Consider the following 20,974-nt stretch of genomic DNA (forward strand, 5'->3'; position numbering starts at 1 on the left):
CTGTCCCTAGAAGATTACCTGGTGCCCACTCTGAGCTCTCTCTGGTGCCAGACATATCTTTGGTAATTTGGAAGGCTTGATAATTTTTGTCACTCTGTTTTTCTTGGATTTTTAAAAATGTACTTTCCTGCTTTATAGATTTGTTATTTTTAGGTTATTTTGTGTATTATTCATTTTGTGGTGTTTTAAATATTTTATTGTGAGTTGCTCTGATAATGTGTTGAAGGTTGAAATCTCAATAAAAATAAATACTATATGCAGTTCTGATGGCTGCATCTCAAAAAGACCTGTAAAATAGGAAAAGGCATACATCCACCACCATCCCTACATGGAAAAGTTAAGCATTTGGGGCTTTTTAGTTTTGAATAAAGGCAATCATGTGTGAACATGATAGAGGTATATAAAATTATGCCTTGTACCGTCAAAGTGCATTGAGAATATTTCCCACTTTTTCAAAATACTTGAACTGGGGATCATTGATGGGAAATAGGTTTCAGATGGACAAAAGAATGTACTTCTTCAGTCTCACGTAACTAATGGATTTATTACTACAGGATGAAGCAATGACCCTTAGCTTAGATGGTTTTAAAGAGGATTGGACAAATACATGGAGGATACCCCTTTCAAATGCAATTGCTTAGTCATGGTGGCGCAAAGGAATCTTCAGGTTTAGAGGCAGAGGTATGCCATTGTCTCTTGTATCACAACAGAAGGAGAAGGCTGTTGCCTTCATTTATTGTTTGTGGACTTCTCAGAGGCATCCACACGGCCACTGTGGGGATTGTGATGATGGGACTAGATGAGCAGGCCTTTGGCCTGGTCCAGCAACCTTTCTTACTGCTACTGAAGCCATTTTCCCTTTATTGCCTTTTGAGGGACCAGTATAGTAGGAAGCTTAAAAACCTCACAAACCTACTTGCAAAAAATACTGACTCTTACTACATTTTTTGAACTATTGTTTTATTGTCTCTTCCAATATATCTAAGAAACTCAGCTGGGAAATGCTGTAAAGAAGCATCAGTCCCTAGTGCAGCAGTAGGCAACCTAGCATTTGGCCAGTGACCGGGATCATGGGATCTGTAGTCAAACACATCTGGAGGGCACCAGGTTGTGACCTCTAGTGCTTTGCTACCAAGGCATATAGAAAGTGTGTCAGGATCTGCAAGAACAACACACCTCCCACTGGTGACATGTTTATAAAAGGTAGCGCGATTCACCTTGCAAGGGTCTACAGGACCCAGATCAGACCTGTAGAATCAGAGCCTGTATGATCAAGAAGCCCAGCTAGTAGCTCTGGGAAGCACTATAAAGGGCTTTCCTGTGCTGCTCAGTGTTGCCACACTGATGTGGGCCTTTATGGTGGTGGTACTATGCTCCTGATTCTACTTCCAGTCTTGCTTTGTCCTTGACTCCTGCCCATTCCTGACTTTGCTCTTGCCTCTGCTCTGACCCCTGCCTTCCAAATTCCTGATCTTTGCCTTTGTTTTTGGTTCTGCATGCCTTGTCAGTATTTGTCCCTTGCCTGTTCCTCACTCTGCCTTCACTTCTGGACATTCTGTGCTTTATTAGTGCCTGATTGTTGCCTTCTCCTGATCCTGTTTGTGCCTGTGGTTCTGCCATGCCCCGTTTGTTCATGACTTCACCTGTACCTTTGGCCCTACTGCACCACATCGAGCTCTCCATCTCCCTGGTGCTGGTGTTCCAGCAACAGACATCTGCCATCTTTGTCCTTGCCCTGACATAGGTTTTCTTAGAAACCCTGCTACATTTTTCAAATAATGAGTTTGTCCATCATTTTACATCAGAGGTGGGCAACTTGTACCCCCACCCCTCTTCCAATATTTGGACTATGACTATAGTTTTTTCAGCACTGGCTGTGCTGGCTAGGACTGATGAGAGCTGAGATGTTCTGGCCTACAGGTTGGCCACTGCAGAAGGTTATTTTAAACAGGCTCCCACCTCATTTAAGCATTATTTTAAAAATTAAATTGACCCTTTTACTTTCATAGACTTGAATGAGTTGTTTCTAGTTTTACAGGTAATTTACCACTGAGTACCAGGAGAACAATACAAATATGCGGTGAGAAGCATAGTGGCTTCTGATAGAAATGGTATCATATTATATGTTTTAACCTTTCTTTCACTCTGTGTGTGTGTGTGTGTGTGTGTGTGTGTGTGTGTGTGTGTGTGAGAGAGAGAGAGAGAGAGAGAGAGAGAGAGAGAGAGAGAGAGAGAGAGATTTAACCCACCCCTCAAATCAAACCAGCACAGTAAACATACCACCTTTAATGATGAGCAGAGTTGAGCTTATTCAGGAACATATAATGTTCTTATCAAAGTGGTGCAGACACTGCTTACATCAGTAACAGTTCAACCTGGCATGTCAGAGTTGGCGGCTGAGCTATTCCAATTTAATAGTCACTACCAGGCAGCTAGTTGAAACACTGTCCCAATAAAGCAGAAGTTCTTGTCACTGTGCATAATTCAACACTGCAGAAAGCATTGAGATTTACAGGATATATCACCTGAGGGATGCCTTTTTAAAAGATGGTGAGAATAAGGGTAGGCACAAGTAGCAGAAGCAATAGGCTGTGTGCCTGCTCACCTTGCAGTCTTAACTGCATATTATTATGCATGTTTTGGGGGAGGACATGTTTTTTAATAGTAATCTGCTGTTTGGTTTGCTCATATAATGTGGTGATTTCCACTGCAGAGTTGTTGGCCTGCAATCCTTGTAAATGTGATGGGGAGTGCATATTATACCTCTGCAGGAGGTTAAAAATAGAGGCACCCCACTTTTACTGAATCAGCTTATCCAAGTTGGGTAGCTGATGTACAAATTAATAGCTTTTCCACCCAACATAATCTATTTAGGCCTAATTCTCATATTGCTCAAACATGTGTAGGATTATACTTGTCTGCAAAAAGTGCACATTATACAACCATTGTTTACACTATATAAGAATATCTTAGTTCTGACTCTTGTCAGAAAACTGATTCCTGGTGCATGTATTACCCATAAAATGCAGTCTCACACAGGCTTTTTTTAAAGCTTACATAAAATATGCTTTGTTACAAATCAGTATAAATTCTGCATACGTAACATAAGAATCAGGTTTTATAAACATGGATGAAAATAATGGAGGTGATCAGGTGCATAACTTATTAGTTCAAATGAGCTTATATTCCAGGATTTGCCATGGCCCTTCTAGCCAAGTAGCACCATCTTTGAAATGCACTGACCAGATATAAGATCACTGTTATATGTTGAGAACAAAGTTTGATCCACAAACTTTGGATGATTCGGTCATTTAGAGTACAATCTTACGTATATTAATTCAGAATTAGACATTGAGTTCAGTGTTACCTAGGGTCAAAACAGCTCACAGGAGACATTGTGCACTGGCAGCAGTATGGGCATCAAGGTTTGGGATGATGACATGTTTTGGGGCACTGTGTACTTAATTAAGGCCACCTTTGATATTATACCTACTGAAATTAGAGCAATTATCTGATGGGCAGACATGACAGTGTACATGTGCACCTCAGAGAGAAGATTGACCGTAAGTTCATATGAACCTGCTTTCTGTATTGGCTGCCTATTCTTGGCAGCCCTTTTTGGCACTGGCAAGTGCACGGTGTGCAAAATCTTCAGAAATACTATATGCATACTGAATAAGATCTACCTGTCTAACATCATAAAAATCATACAAAGGGAGTTTCCCATAAAGGTAGGGAATGAGTGGAAGAAAATGAAGGGCTTCTGAAAACTGGGGTTTCTTCAGGTGTTGGGCCCTGGATACCATGCATATTTGGATTCTTACTCTCCATTCATCAATAATGAGTACTATAAGCAAATGTTTCTACAGCATGGTCATCTGGGTACCTGTGAACAGCAAGGGGTAATTTATGAACATTTACACCAGGTTGTCCAGGACAAGCCATGAGATGGCTATATTCTGGAACTCACCTTTGACAGACAAGTTTGCAAATGGCAGTTCAGCAGCAGCACTGAACTTCTGCAATTCATATTTCTGCAATTCTCAAAGACCAAGCTTTTGTTCTTCAGCCCAGGTTAATGCAACCATTTCATACGCAGAGAACACTCAAGCAGAATTTCAGCTGCTACCATAGCCATGCAAGGCTCCTTAAGAAGTATATATTGGCTACTTGTTGGTGTTCCCTATGCACTAAAGGTTCTTTGGTGCTCCCTATGCACTTCTCCAGAAGTGGAGAAAGATCTCATTCCAGGTGTGATGGTGGCCTGATGCATCCCTCACAACATTTGCAAGTGGAGAGGGGCATGTGCTGCATTGGGAAAACCCAAAACTACCTGGTCCAGGGGCGCAGAGTGATGCTGCCCCTTGACTCCTGGCCAGATGACCCCTACCCCTGTTACTGCAGAGCCAGTGACTAAGGGAACAACTTGCAAGGAAGCTTGATGGATTAGGGCAACAATAGCAGAACGGATCTGGAACCACTATCAATGTGTATATTGTGCATAAGGCATTGCAGACAGAACAGTGCCTTTCCCCAGGAACGATTGGTGGGGTTTGGGGTTTTTTTGGCTGACCCATACAAAGCAGCCATCCTATCCAACTTTCTCCTTTCTTGGCTTTCTGCATACATAGAAGAAGCTGCAGAAGAATTCCGAGCTATCTGCATATACTCCAGGCATTGCCTTGGCTTACAGCTCTGCACAGTGCTGAAAGCAGTTCTTTATATGCCCACTGTTGGTTACTCTGTGCAAAACCCCAGATAGGTGCTGCATCCAAGGTTGTGGTCCGCAGTAGTAGCCCATTCTGCCAACCACCTACTCCATTCCTAGTAGCCCCTTCAAGATGAGAATTGGGTTTCTTGGTAGATGCAGTTCCAAATGTGGCTTTTAGAATGGTGCCTCACTGAATTGTTGGGTGGATAGAAGCCACTAAAGGGGCAGCAGGTATACTAACAGAGTGGGAAGCAACATCCTCTTCTCTTGGAAAGAGGGAAGGATAGGTGGCTGGAGGGACAAACATGACATGAAGACAAGGTTCCTGTTGTTCTGAGGAGGATTGGGGTGCTTTGATGACACTCCCACAGGAAGAAGGGCACAGAGGAGAAAGTCTGCTGGCATTGGCAGATCTGGCTTTGACTGATGCCCAAGCAAATCAGAAACCAAGTGAGGCAGTATTGCATCAAACGAGATGTTCCCAACCACTCGAGCAGGCTCCTGGATGAAGCAGGGGTTGTGGGATCAGTCAGGGGCAGGATGAAAACTTGGAGGAAGTATAAACATGCCCTGTTCACAAAGTAGAACAATAGGAAAAATACTAGTGTGATGGACTGATGAGGAAGAAGCGTGTGATATAGCAACCATAGAACTCTGATTCTGCCACAAAGACACCTAAGCTATATACTGCTACTCACTGAGCTCTGTTGGGGAAGAGGGTGTGGGGAAAAGGTACAAGCTTGAACTAAAAGCCCAGGAGAAACTGATCATCTGTTTGATGCTCCCACAAAGAAACCACAGTGTGTGGCTCATTAAATGACAGCATGGGTGACCCACCCATTAGATTGGATTCACCCTTCATATAAGCCCATTCACAGAATGGAACTTTTGCTCATTGGTTGAAAACTTCCCCATCCTGTCCCCTGAAGGCCCCTCGAGGCACACTGCTGATCACCAAAGGATCCTCCATTCCCCCAAAGCACGGAGAAGGGAAACCGCTGTTATGGCTTATGCAGCCCATTGTTAATCTAACAATTGTCCTGTTTTGTTGTTAGGATAACTCTGGATTATTTTACCCATAACCCCTCCTCCCTACAGATTCTGGGTTCACTCCTCATGAAAAAACCTGGAATGGGTTGTTGATGAAAATTGGAAATGATGGATGTGTGCTTAAACAACCCAGGGATTGCATCCATCATATCCAAACTGGCCCAATGCTCTGTAAAGGTTTGGATTATACATAAGATCTGAACAAAATGAGGTGTGGGGAAGGAAACCAGTTGCCAGTTGGATCAATTTAAATGATAGGTAATAATAGTACAATAGGAGAGCCCAGATACTGTGGGGAGAGTATTTCAAGAAGGTTAGTGTCTGCTTAATTAGATGTTTTGTCAGTAATTAAAAATGAGGAGCAGAATTCTAATCCAGGCAGGGCATGTGATTAGGTTCATACTCTGCATCTGTAAGAACAAGTCTCTGTGTGTCTGTCTGGCCCTTTTCATTTTCCCTTGAGAAGGCAGCATCCAGACTGACCCCAGCTTCAAAGGCTATGCCTGAGGATGCCTAAATAGCACCACTCCATTTAGTGCATATTATGAGAAGAAGTGCTGCTGCTGGTGGCATATTGTTGAACTCCCTGGTGAGAGGAGTAGGAGCTTGTGATGGAGAACGCCATCAGTGAGAGCGGGGAGGAAAGGTGGCCTGGGTGAGAGAAGGCATGCCCAGTTGGCTACTTCAGTGAACTTCCTTGGCATGGACTTTGCAGATAATTGAGGGGATTTCAAGTGTGAACATGTTTACTACTGCTTTCATGTTGGTTGATATTTAATGCACCTATGTTTTCTCCTGCCTTACTGTAATTCTGCTTTGATAGACCTTGATTTAATTGGCTTAAATCATAATATTTTAATATTGAGGTATTTTCTGCTACTGATTAGCTAATGAAAGTTTTGTTAATTAAATGTAGATTTTTTGAAATACCTGTGCTTGTTTATGTAAGGAATGTTTTTTTGTATGTTCAGGGAAAATTTAATTGCAGTGTTTTAGTTTGCTAATTTGGATATAAATATTACATTATGAAATGTTTTATATTTATGAGTCTAGAAACTCCAAGATGAGGCTTTTAGGGCACCTATTGCCTTGCCTAATTCACAGAATTTTAGGGTCCAGAGACTTATTCCATTCATAACCATTCTACATTTTCCTATCATTTCTTCCCTCTTTTCTGTTATAGTTGACAACCTGCTGTGAAAGAAAAAACAGAGTACTTGCATAATGCTGCCTCATTGGGAGCACTAGGTGTCCTCTGTCTATCCATTTTGGTTGCTGATATTGCTTCTTGTGAGCTTCTTTTCAATAATTTGGAAAAGCAGTATACAAATGCTGCCTGGTATCACTTGAAAATTGCTTGTTACAGATGGAAATGAGAATCAGAACACAGTTATGACATATTGCCATTATATTGCCAAATATAATTATATTGCCATTATTCGTTCATAAAAACCAAATCTGTCTCTTGCCAATCCTGATTGAATTAGGCAAGGGAATAGTGAGGAAACAAGCATGCATCTAGGAAGAGTACAAGACAAGCCTGAATGGATAAGATTAACATTCCCATATGCCAATGGCAGCCAGTTCTGGATATTTTGCAAAACATGCACAAGTCAAGGCATTATAAAATTACTCTGGTTCCTGTTGTTCATTTGTAGCATTTTGCAGTGTAATGACAGTGTCAGTACAATGATTTGTGAGCTGATTATTTTCAAGTACAAGTTGTAATGGGTAGCATGATGGCATTCAAAGTAAAAACTGCCGCTCCCACCACTCATGTCCAAAGAAATACTGGCTGTAAATTTGAAGAGCAGTAAATATTCACATAATAAGAGACCAGATGCCAGAGATAGATTAACTAATGCATTTTCAATAATTATCAAAACAGGCATTGTAGCAGCTTTCCTAATGCTGCAGGATGAAAATGACTTGCCATTCCCTCTGCTGCACCACTGTAATATGTATGGACCACTGTTCTTTGTCACATACTAGCAATGGGAGAATGTCTTATTTGCTAAGTCATTTCCTCTCTAAAATAAGTGTTTTGGAAACATAAGACAGCTCCTAATTTTCATTCTTTCACTCTTTATAAAATTTTATCCTACCTTTTAGTTGCACAATCTTTGTCCCAAGTGGCAAAGTGTCAGAATCAAATAAAAATGAAGCAATACAATAGGGTGAATTATATCCAGTGTCTAGCATCTTGACAAGTAGTTACTCTCCAGGGTTTCTTCCTGAGAGTCTTTTAACTGGACATGTCAAGGAACCTGGGATTTTGTACACACAAAGCAAATGTTCTACTGCTGAACTATGACCGCTGTTTCAAAACAGTCTTGTTTATATGCCTCTGCTGGGGTCTGGGAGATGGACCCCTTTCCCAGATCTTCTTGAGACGAGGTGATTTTGAATAACATTTATGAAAACCTGAGGAAGGTTTTCACAAAAGTATAAACTTTTGCCAGAAATTATTTCCCCCTTTTAATTCTAGGGTCATCTCTAGTTTTCTTCTCACATTTGGGTATTCTGCTTCTGTTATAGTGTGTGAACGAAGAGACATGCTCTTGAGAGTTACTACCAACTTGGATTGATAGTTACCCTGACTGCTAGGGTTGAACTACTTTCTTCACTAGTTTTGTGTTATAAATCCTTCTGAAGAGTATGCACCCTTTTGTGTTATAAATCCTTCTGAAGGGTATCTTTTGTTTGTTACCTGGTCAACCACTGGAAGAAACTGATTAGTTTACATGAAAAAGGTGTTAAGTGAACATTTTTTTTTCTTTCCTGAAATGGCTAATCAGTACATTAACATCAGTTGTTAAATATTATTTCCCCAAGTTGCTCCCTCAAGCAAGAATAATGCCATTCATGCTTTTTTTTTAGCTTTGACTGTTATTTTACCCAGCCCTTGCAGTTGTCCTGCTCCAAATAGGTTCACTTCTCTGCCACGCAAACCACAGAGCTGAATACAAGACAGAAATCAAGCAAGAAGTCAAACACAATTTTCCAAGGCGAATTTGAATTTTCCAGAGAGAAGTAAAAGGAGTAGCCAAACTTAAACACATAGGATATTGTGAAATCCGTGGAATCCAGGAATCCAGAAGGAATCCAGGAATCCAAGTGAAATCCGTGGAATCCAGAAGGTTGTATCAGGCAGCAGTCAGGGAAACACAGTATGAAGCAAAAATAACTGAAGAAACAGCTTTGTTTTCGGTAAAGGTTAGACTGATAATGCAGGCTTATGTTTCCAGAGCCTCCTGAACCTCACCCAGTGTTCAGCGGCAAAATATCCTTGTTCCTGAGAGTTCCCTCCTCTTGAAAAGTCTTTCTTTAAAGTCAAGTACTTCTGAACTCTGCTGATCTGCCCCTTAAGCCAGTGACCCTCTTTGTGACTGGGAGGGGAGGGGAGGCTGGTCAGCCTCTATCTCTGAACAGCCCTCTTCTGTGGCGACAGCCCCCCAGGTCCCTGATATGGATGGCTCAGTGGCATCAATCTTCTGTGCACTTTTATTTCCTTGGAGGAGGAAGCCTCTAGCAAGGGACATGGCATCAATGAATGGTTCCAGTTACTGTAGGGAATGGTCAACCTTAGTCAATTAGGAATGTTTTAGGAACAAAGATTGCTTTTATTTACCAAGTCAGATCATTTGTCAATGCTGCTTACCTTCTGATAAGAGCTCTGCTGGGTTTCCGGAGAATAATTTTTACTAGGATTGCCTTGAAATTCCAGGAGTAGAGCCAGGAATCTTTTGCATGCAGAACCTTCCTGTTATCCCTGTTAAAGAGTAGGACTCAAGTCTCCTAGGCAAGTACACGCTTTCCCTTCCTACTGGTTCTCACTTCCTTCTGCTCAATTAGGGAATACTTGTGGCTGCTGGCCAGGGATAGCCAGCCTCTAAATCCTATGCTCAGCACCATTGCATATTAGCTGAATGGCATGAACAAAGACTCCTGGAAATTCTGTAACAAAGTGTGTTCGGCCTTGACCTTTTTGTTTCCAGGGTGCAAAACTCGTTTTATTTTGAAACCCCTTATTTGCTTTTATGCTTTCAATGTCTTGTGAATTCACTATTCAAAGAACCACTAGAGGTTGCTGGGTTTAGGAGGTGTATAAATCCCACTTCTTATTCCCATGTTCTCCACAGGAACATACAGGGGGAATGCAATTACTGCACAAACAAACCCTGAGAAATTGGTCAGGTTAGTTGGACTGACCTTCAGAGTCCTCAAGATTTATATTGTGTTGCCCATGAGAAAGTAAATAACACAAAGAGTACATGGACAACTTTCAACCATTTACAGTTCAGCCGTATCTTAACTGATTTATGTTGTTAGCAGCAGCCTCTTCCTCTGCCCTCACTGACATTCAGTTTAAGTTCTGCAAGGCAAGGCTATATTTTTATGCACCTTATATAGAGAGGGTTCTTCTTTGTTCTCTGTAGTTTAGTATTTTCGTATGGCCCCTTTATACAAAATGGAATTTGGGAGAATAGCCTGCCTTTTACAAGTTGATTGAAAATTGTACATATAGCTCCTGAATCTATTTCACTGGCTCTAAAATTAATTAACCCTTCTGTGTAAACAGCATTTGTGTTTTAAGAGCTTGTCTGCCATTGCTTGTATTCATGTGTCTTTTATTTATGGAACCATAATGATGACTATAGAAACCGTTTCTGGCATTGTGTATAGCAGAATGGCAATCTTATAAGGAAAATAAGCATCAGGAATTATCAGCTGCAAAGTGGAAACCTTCTCCTGGTGAGCATGTGCAGTCCATCTCCCTCACGTCCTTACATTTGCCGTATGAGATGGGTTAGATGGGCAGAAAGTGACTACCCTAAGATCCTTCAAGCAGCTTTATGAACTTGAACCTAAGTTTTACTAACCAACGTCTCATACTCTGTCCAGTACACCATGCTGGTTCTCCAGCAGTATAAATGTAGAATTATCTTCTTATAAAAATCACCAAAGGCTAATCTGGAGACTAAACTGAAGGGAATATGTGTATAGTAGCATGTTTAAATTAATTTTATTTGGCAATTTAAATAGAATTGTTTAGCACTTCCAGCTGGAATTAGTAGTCATTTGAGCCTTAAACTTACAGTGGCCTAGCTTCAGTCTTTACATGAGGATCTTAGGAATGAAATACAATAAAATAAACTAATAATTTTGTATTTGAGTTCTTCAAGTACCAGGCAGGGAACCTGTCAGATATCGTTGACTCCACTTACAACTTTCCTATTTTCCCAAGGGCTTGCATCCTTTTTCTTACCACAGAAAATCTGTTAAGAAAGAAAAGATGGAAAAGCTGCACAGTGGATTGGATTTGGATCTAGTTGTGTTTAGGGTAGACTCACTAAACTCATGTTTACTCTATTAGTAACTCTGCATACAGTCTTTTAACTGGTACTTTTAGGAGCCACCTGTATGAAACACCTTTTGTGTGGATGTATGAAAAAACATAAATACATTTTTTAAAACCAGTTGGCTGTACAACCAGATGGACTTACAAGCACTTGTTAGTCTTCCTGCGGGGGCAAGGTGTTCTATTTGAGACACATTTTTGTTGATAACCATGTCCTTATTTAGAAATAGTTTTTCCCCACATTTAACCTCTCATCCTTGTTTGGAGGTTTTGCAGAAAAGCTCACCAGTTTCCTTAACGCCAGTTTCCTTCCTTTTATTTTTGTCATGGGGTGCTCTGGGGGTGGGGAGCTTGTTCACAGGCTTGCCAGTTTCACCAATGAGGATCTCCTTCCCTGTTTTCCTATTAAATTGACGGACCTGCCCTCTAACCCTGACTGTACGTAATAGAGTGCGCTTAGCTAGAATGATACTTTTCGAATGAAATCTGAATGTATTGCCAGGGTGGTATTGACCAACATCTAAATAGGCAGACTGGGAGCACCATCTCCCACACTATCTAGAGAGAGCAGTTGATGTCATTTCAAGTGGGAAAGCATAACCTGTAAATGACTGTAGTGCATATTAAGTAGGTAGAAGTTTCCTATGAGAAAATTAAAGCATTTAAAAAAGTATGTGTGATTTTGGCCTTATTATTCTAATTGTGTTGGCCTTCCGCTTTCATTACCCTAATGCTTGTGCTCTGAATGTGTACAGTTTTGCATGGAGCAGTTGCACAGCATGGTGAGGAGAACAGTGCACTGAAATAGGACAAAGTGTTCAAATATCTAGAGCATTTAGTCTGCAGTAGGGAGTTTCAAAGCTGCCCTTATCACTGCCCTGTAATGCAATAGCCTAGCAGGTGTTCCCCCCTGTATAGTTTACACTTATAAAAGGATGTGTTGACGAGACTTTTATTACTGCTTACAGGTAGAGACCTTGGTCCATACAGGCTACATTTTTTCTCTATCTTAACAATGACATGCTTTTAAGTTATCAAATATAAGGCTGTTTACAGCAGAGCAGTATGTTCTTTCTAATATAATATCTAGTGGGAATGACAACCCTCCAGTTAAACTCTCCCCTCCCCTCCTGAATATGAAAAAAATCAAATGTCTTTATGTGTTTCTTCTGCTTCAGGCCTAAGGTGCCAGTGAATGAAACAGTTTTGAACACCAGTGATCCCAGTTGCCTATAGGCCACCTCCTTCCTCTCAAGTTGCTATTTTAATTCTGAAAAGACAGAATGACTGCTCAGGGCCCTATGGCCTCTTGTTTATTCACCTGCCTATCCATTCACCCTTTCCACACTGCATGGAAAAAGCATCCCAAATACCTTGCCTTGATTGTGAGAGTGTGGTAGTTTTTTTAAGGCTGCAAAGCAGAAGATGCTTAGAGCTACACCTAAAACATCTACATCCATGTTTCAGTGATTAAAACCTGTGGAAAGACTTTCACATCCGTTCCTTACAAAGAGAGGTAGAAAAGATTATGAGACCTTTTGGTCTTTTCCCAGAGCCAAGAAACAAAGGACATCTAAATGAGGACTAGGGAGGCATCTAATCACACAAGAAGTATTTCTTAATGAACTGGAAGGTTTGTACTTTTGCCTTGGGCTGAATTGCTGGAAGAATGTTCTGGTAGTTATAATTGACAGCTCAGTGCCTTGACTGGAAAACCTGTCCTTAGATAACAGAGGTGTTGCCCATGAAAAGAAGAAAAATGTTTATGTTAGCTGTGTCTTCTGGAAGATATTTTTCTTCAAATCCTATAAAATGTGTGTGTTTGAGAGAGAGAGAGAGAGAGAGAGAGAGAGAGAGAGAGAGAGAGAGAGAGAGAATGAATAGAAAGGAGAAGAGTTGCACCAAGGGACCAAACTTACTGGGAATAAGATGGGCTTAATTTGATTGTACTGATGAAAATTGTTAGAGAAGTTCCATCTTGCACACAACTATAAATCACCAGCCTTGATTTTACAATAGCTGAGCAGGGCTGTCAAGGATGGGACATTTTGGAGGGCATTCATTCATAGGCTCACCAGAAGCTAGAAATGGCTTGATGGCACATAACAACAATACAGTAACAGAATTGATAGTCTGTGGCTAGGTTGTTGTTGTTTGAAAAGAGTGCCTTCATTTATCAGTCAATCCCTGGAGGTTTTTGCATTTCAGTGACACAGTCTTTCAGTTAGGAAACCCAAAGAGAGGCATTTGAGGATTCCATTAAATCCTTTGCCTTGATGAGGATTTTAAGGATGGTTTAAGTTGCAGCCTTATGCTGAATAACTTGGAACTAAGTCCCACCAAATTTGGTAATGTTTACTTCCAAATAAATAGGGTGTTAGAGATATGAAACTGAAATCTGAATCAGGTGAATGGCTTGCAAAATATGAACCCTATAAAGTTTATTTGCGTTTGCTAGGATGTGGGGTAGTATTTTTCCTGAAATCTTATGATATCCTCTGGGCAAACTTCACATTAATTACAACTGCTTATATGGCCACTGTGGTCCCTTTTTCAAATCCTGTGAGGAGTCAGTTTTGAACAGACAAGTGGCCAGTGGGGAATGGGGAGCTTATTGTTTCCCTACCAGTTTTACTACACAAAATTCCCTTCGTCCAGCCACCTTTCCAAATGCAGACAAGCAACACAGTTGTCAGGTAGGACTGAGTGTTGTTGTTGCTTGCACAGATGGGTAACAGGCTAGATTCCTGACAGCACTTTGAGCTGGAACATCTAGTTCAATCTCCCCTGGTGTGGCTGTCTCAGTGCAGCCTTTGCAGCTTTCCTGCTAAGTAAAGCAATTACTAGCTGCTGTGTCAGTGTGATTGGAAGCATCTCTGATAAGTGTGCTGTTTCTAAGACTGGTATACAGTGGGGCCACCGATTGCGGAGCAGATGCTTATGGCACACAGATGTGGCTGTACATTTCAAATCACAGGGAGCTTTGCCTCCACATATATCAAGGCAAAGCTTATCCTGACAGGAAGGAAATAATGAAGCATTCCTACCTTCCTTTCCTCTTCCTATCTTCTCACCACACTCCTTTCAAAGCAGCATGGTTATTTCGCTGCAATGTTTGTCACCAGGGGATCTTTTTTGGCTCAAGGATCACATTGCCTCAATAGAAACTTTCTTGGGGAGAGTGTTGTGAGCCAGATTTTCAGGTCTTAAGAGCTGCATTTGGCCCACAGATCAGAGTTAGTGTAAAACGGGCAGAAGAAGATAAAAAGAGCTAGTCTAACATTTTGTTCATACAGTGGCTAAACAGCTGCCCATGGAAAACTCCTAAGCTGGAATTGAATACAATGGCACTCTCCTGCCCATGTCCACCAGCAATTGGGTACATAGGCACCCTGCCTCTGACACTGGAGACAGGACATATCCATCCGGCTCTATAACAACCTTCCCCTCCAGGAATGTGTCCAGTCCCCTGTTAAAGCTGCCCAAACTGTTGGCCTTCACTACACCGTGTGGAGGTAAATTCCATAGATTAACCATGTGTGAAGAACTACTTCCTTTTATCTGTCCTGAATCCAACTAGATTTATGAGATGACTCTGGGATCTAGTACTATAGGAAAGGGAGAAAAATATCTCCCTATCTGCTTTCCCCATAACATGAATATGTCTCTTTTAGAGACTGTTTACAGACTACCTGCTGGTCTTATCTGGATCCCTTAAGTCTCTGTACCAGCCATAGCATTTCAACAGAATTATTCTATATTCTCTGTTTTATAGTATGCTGCTTTTATGTGTTTTTAAATTTGATGTTATTTTAAGTAAAATGTTGTAATCCAGTTAAAGAGACTTTGGACTAGTTATAGAGGGATATAAGTCAAATGAATGAATGAATGAATGAATGAATGAATGAGAATGGCCACATACTCCAAATTTTTAATGTGACTTCTTCAGGACTTTGGCGTATGATGGTGAATTGGTACATCTTTCAGGTATATTCCCAAACAGAGGATGCTCAGTTTGAGAATATAATACAGTGTCAGAGGAGATGACTAGCATCAAGGTAAGGGGGAAATGTGTTCAGGGAGGTAGCATGGAAAAGATAAGGTTTAAAATACACTTTGTATTTGTTGGATACAAGACCATCACAATGCATTGCTGCCACACTAATTGTCTCAATAACACCACTGAAGTTCTCCACTATTATTTTGCATTTTTAAAACTCTACTTCTGTTTAGGACTGCACTAGCTTGCCTCTGGAAAAAAAGTACCTCCAGTTTGTGAAGAGCTGATGATTAATCAGCAGTGAGTTATATATTAACATTTGTACGGTCACATGGTGTCCTGGGGATTGCAAGAATCAAAGGCTTGCAGCTCCCATAAAGCCTCTTTAATTAACTTGATTCAGATATTAATGTGTCACTGGATATATCTCTCACAGGGAGAATTTTCATTTGTTAGTGCTTAGCCAAGGCGTGCCACAGTTTTCATTTTGTATCTCAAGGGTTTCACATTTATTGAGTGAAAATATGCCTTTCTTTCACCCAGCTGTATGTCTAGCAGAGAAGGCTGAATCTTACCTCCTCGCCTCTGAGAGGCAGCTACACTTACAACCTTTCAAAGCTCAGGAATGCAGTGTGCATCAAACAGTAGCACCCTAGCCAGAGTTGTCAACTGGCTCAAGTGTTTCCAGATAAGTTAACCTGTTGCAGAATGGCCACTCAATGTAGGGCTGGCACATACAAGTAGGTGATCCCCTTGGGAATTTACGGTATGATGGTGGTGGGAGCTGCAGCTGAACTCCCAGCAGGGCTGTGCTCATGCTGAGGTGGAGTATGAACAGATGAGCCTGCATATGTGACTTCTGCGATTTGCCTCTTCATGGTAGATTGAAAAAGTTCCACATACAGTGAAGCATGGCATTGCTTATTTATTTCTGAAATTTATTAATCTAGTTAATCCTTCTTTGGGTGATATATAGTACAAACAAAAACTAATCCAAAATCTTAATAAAACAACCAGTGAAAAACAGCAGAGACTAAAATATGTATCATAAGATCTAAAAATGCACCTACTCAAAAACGTAGCAGCAGAAACATCAAGGTTTAAAAAGTATTTGCTGGCAATGAAAAAAAGCAATACTAGCAAAGTATATGCCAGGGTATTTGATAACTGAAAAGGACCAAAGTTGAGAAGTCACCTACTCTGGCTCCCATGATGTTTACTTGAAGGCCAGCAGAAAACATGAGCCTGGTTATAGAAATAGGTTTGTTCTGGTTGTGAGGCATGGAGGAGAGGCCTCCTCCTTCATTGGAGGCCTTGGGAGAGAGTAATCATTGCTAGATGAACCACTTATTCAGCTTTGACAAGCAGTAAAATATTTCTGTAAAGAAGGAGGCTATAGCCATATACTCATTCCAGTTCTGTAAAGGGTGTTGCTTATGCAGAAGACAGACAACAGTTACTATTTTTGCTGCCAATTAATTCCCCATCAGAACTTGTTTGATAACTGAATTCTGCATGTGTCTTTGTTGGATCATCTTTCTTTCTTTATCTCCTAGGTGCAAGAATGGTTATGTTTAAATTGCCAGATGCAGAGAGCTTTGGGCATGGACATGACCACAGCGCCCCGCTCCAAAAGCCAGCAGCAGCTACACTCTCCTTCCCTTTCCCCTTCCCATTCCCCAGCCAAGCAGCCGCAGCCGCAGCCGCAGCCACAGCCACAGCCCCAAGTGGCAAAAGGACCAGAGAAACCACCAGGAACTATGCAGCCAGGCCCCAGGCCCACTGCTGGTGTCGTGCAGCCTGAGACCCCCAAACCACCCTCAGCTTCTGCACAGAGGGAACCGCACAGCCAAGCCAAGCCAAAACCTGCTGCTCCTCAGGAAGTGGTGAGGTCTTCCCCTCAGCATCAGCAAGCAAAGCCTTCGTCCACTGATCAGAGAAAGACTGCGGGAGACTCCCCTGCTAAGACTCCAGCCCCTCCCCCCAGTACTGGGGCACCAGAGCAACCCCAAGAGGGCCTCACTGGGAAACTGTTTGGATTTGGGGCTTCTCTCTTGACCCAGGCAAGCACACTCATGTCTGTCCAGCCAGAGGCCACCCCACCAAGTCAGCAGTCCCCTGGCAAAGTGCCTCCAAAAATTGTCTTCAGTGATGCCAGCAAAGAAGCTGGCCCCAAAGCCCCAGGCACTGCACCTGGAATGCAGGGTAAGGCTGGAACTGCCCCAGCTGCAAAGCAAGTGAAAGCCGAACAAGTTATCAAGCCAAAGGAAGTGCCGAAAGCAAGGGTCTTGTGCCCCCTCTGCAAAGCAGAGCTCAATGTGGGCTCTGGGGAACCCTCCAACTACAACAGCTGTACAACCTGTAAGCAGCAGGTCTGCAACATGTGCGGATTCAATCCAACACCTCATCTGGTGGAGGTAAGGAGGTTTTCTGGACCTGAGGGATCTTTCCGTTTATTGCAACCTTATTCTATGCCTTTATAGTTAACAGAATATTAAGGAGTAATATGCTTTCCTGTGGTGGGTTCCAATATAAATAACATTATGCTCAGCATTGATGGATTTGATTGAACAAATTGGGAGCTATGTTAGTAGATTAACAAACATGTCAAAGGAAGTGATTTGTGCAGTTCCCATTTCCCCCCACAGTCTTGTTGAGGTGCTAAAGGAGCAGGCAATCTGGTGCCCCACAGATGTTTTAGACTACAAGTATGGCTGCAATCAGGGATTGTGGGAAGCTGTTTTCTAAAACGGCTGGAGGACAGCAGGTTGCCTATCTTTAAAGCTTCCTGGGAAAAAAGTAGGGATGCGACTTTGGATGGTAGAAGAGTAAGGTTCTTGGCAAAGCAATACTGTCACAATAGCAGTAGGCAAGTGATGTTTCCATTTTCTGAGGACAAAATCCTCAGTCAAGTATGAGTAAGAAAAAGGAGCTGTTTTGGATTTGCTGATTTGGATAACAATCTAAGCTGGCAATGTGCTTCACCACTCAGTGGGATATACTTTGACAATAATGCTTTGGTTGCCAAAGAAAAAAATAGAGTGAAATGCATGGAATCTGAAATTAGTTTTATGGGTGTTTGTTCCTGTGACTAAGGGTAGAGAAACTGCAGAAGGGGAAAGGTTTTGAGCTACCAAAAGTCCTGTATCAGTCACCACACTGACATCTTGTTCATGTTCCTCAGGATGAGAAACATACCAAATGTATTTTCTGGCCTTGGGTTTCTGGTGTTTAAAGGAGTGATAGTTTATTTTTTTGCCATCATTTGATAATGAATAAAGTCTCAGCTCTAAATATGAGGGTGGTTTGTGTCTGGTTATGCCATGCCACTTTCATTGCCAATGGGAAATATGAAGTTTGCTTGGAGAATGTCCATATTTTTACATGTAGTTGAAAAATGTACATGAAGTTCTTCTCCAGTTCTGCTAATAAAATCTAGACATCATTAGGTGCTAAAATGGGATAGAACTGGTGATGCAGAGGTAGCATGGTTATTGCAGGCCCCTTCATGTCCAGACAAAAGGTAAAATTGGTAGCACTCTTTTATGCTCTTTATGTGTATCAGATATTCTGAACATTAGTAGGGATCTCATGGCTAGAGGTGATAATGGTGGAAAGCTGAGTCACATGGCTTGGATTAATTGTCCATTGGAAAAATGGAGATTAGAATGAAGAATAAGAATATCCATCCTTTTGTGTATTAAGTGGATGATTTCTTGGGTGTTAAAGACAAGTTTTCTGGAAACAGTGTTGTTTATCTGAAGTACAGTAAAAACCTCTTTCTCCAAAGAGACTTGGAGACAGAAACATTTTGCCATATCAGAAATTTGAATTTAAATTAGCACTGCTGGTTTGGGAGGAACCAGTGGCTTAAACCAATGTTGTATAACCGGACTTCTCCAAATTACCAAATATATTCCAAAGGGTCCATGAACCCACCCGGGACAGATTTGTGGGGTGGGGGACAGGGGAGACTTCAGTGGGAAGATCCTTTCTGTGAGCAGTTTCTATTTTGTTGGTGGAAGGACCCTGTTGGATTCAATTTGGACAAGAATAAATGAGATTTAGGTAGTAAAGGTTCTGATATGTATAACTTCAATATGCTGAGTATATTTCTTGAAGGTTAAAATGTAGAGTCAAATCTGTAGTACAGACTCAGAGCAGTTTGTCAGGGCATTATTCCCTTTTATAGTGGGAGATCATTTTCATAATTGATCTTGTAAACTTTACTTTTCTACTATTTTCCTTCAGCAGTGCAACATAGGGCTGGGGATCAGTATCAGTTTTTGATGCTCTGGGAAGCTTATAGCTTCCAAATTAGCAGTGAAGCAGCATAAAGGCAGCATTGTGAGGTGCCGCACTGCTGTTGGAGCATCTGTTACTTGGATGGGACATAAAATCCAGTTCCTGATTACCTGGCCTAATTCCAAGTTGCATAATTCCTTTTAGCCCTTACCACACCCTTCATTTCCCAAAAGGAAAAACAAAGCTACCGTGACATTTCAAGTGCCTATAGATGTTCCTCACATGACTTTAAATTGCTTCCGGCTTACTTGAACTGCTGCAGTTAAAGAGCTATCATGTCCCTTACAGTGTAACACTTCGGCATTTCCATGATGGAGTTGAAATAACTGTCTGTGATGGTTCTATTGATGTTGTGAAACAAGTAGTGCTTACCTTTACCCATGGACAGCCATGAAGTTCCTTACTCTCCCAAGTCAAAGCCTACCTTAGGAAAGCAAAAAATGCTGCACTAATCACAGGTAACAAGTTTGGACAGCCTACCTATGAGCAGGAAATTGCAAGTGTGCTTTTATTTGTAAGCATCACAAAACCTTTCCTTGGGGATTTCCTTCCTTGTTTTCACTGCCAGAAAAAAATGGCCACATGGTGCAGTTCTGTGAATTGGGTAATAATTCCTTGCATTATAACTTTTGAGTAGTGGTGCCAGTAATAGTTGGTGTAGCAGGTAATGTAAAAAAAATATACGTGCATGTTGGAGGGGCACTTTTAAGCTGAGGACAGTGCAGGGCATTTTGCATGCATTGAAGTTGAAAGAATTGAGCAAGAGATGGTGCCATGTTACATGTTGCAGAACAGGTCCCACATCAGTAATGTTTGAATAAAACACTGAATAAAAGCTAGAGTTTCAACATAGATTAGCACAGTCCATAAACTCCATGTGTCAAGAGCGAGTGGAGAGGGTTTAGCCACTGGGTAATAGAAGAGAGTGACAAGAAGGAGCAGGGAGGTCTGCAAAAGTTCATGAAGCATAACATGATGACTGGGCTTGCACAACATGACAGCCCATTGTGGGTGACAAACAAACCTGGCTCCTTCTCACAAGATGGCTTGTCCATGGGCAACAAACCACCCTGACAACTCATGACTTCTTGAGAGGGTTGTTTTACCCATGATGAGTTGTTGTGTTTTTCAAACCCAGGCAACCGACTCCATTGTCAGTAATGGAAAGTGGCTGCAACACACCCTTGCAGCTCTTGCCATGATGGCTTAGCTAGCAGCAGCCCACAAGTGCTCACCTGGTACTTTGGAGTGGCTGCCATTGGCTGCATGTCTCTCACCACAACCATAGACTTTTTTTTTTTTTTTTTTTTTTTTTTTGGTTTTTTCCTCCCCCCCCCCCTTTTTTTTTTTTTTTTTTTTTTTTTTTTGCTATGGCTTCTTCTACTCCTCCACACTTAACTTTTTTTTTCTTCTGACATCACAAGCTCTAGTATAATAGCCAGTTTTCATGATCTCTCTTTTAACAGCAAGTGACTGCCCCCTTTAAGTGCCCAAATGGCATATAGAAGGGGCTGTCTGTAGTTGGCAGGATATTTTTTCATTTTGT

The 20,974-nt window shown here is 41.5% G+C and overlaps 1 protein-coding gene across 1 annotated transcript in view; it reads left to right on the forward strand.

Annotated features, from left to right (window-relative positions):
- BSN (bassoon presynaptic cytomatrix protein) overlaps positions 1–20,974 on the forward strand; it is a 235,216-nt gene that overhangs the window by 42,567 nt on the left and 171,675 nt on the right. The window contains exon 3 of the mRNA XM_044451493.1: positions 16,680–17,540. Coding sequence (XP_044307428.1) covers positions 16,680–17,540 — 861 coding nt within the window. The remainder of the gene's footprint in view (positions 1–16,679; positions 17,541–20,974) is intronic.

This window comes from Varanus komodoensis, unplaced genomic scaffold (genome assembly GCF_004798865.1).
Source record: "Varanus komodoensis strain SLA01 unplaced genomic scaffold, ASM479886v1 scaffold6_2, whole genome shotgun sequence".
Classification (NCBI taxonomy): domain Eukaryota; kingdom Metazoa; phylum Chordata; class Lepidosauria; order Squamata; family Varanidae; genus Varanus; species Varanus komodoensis.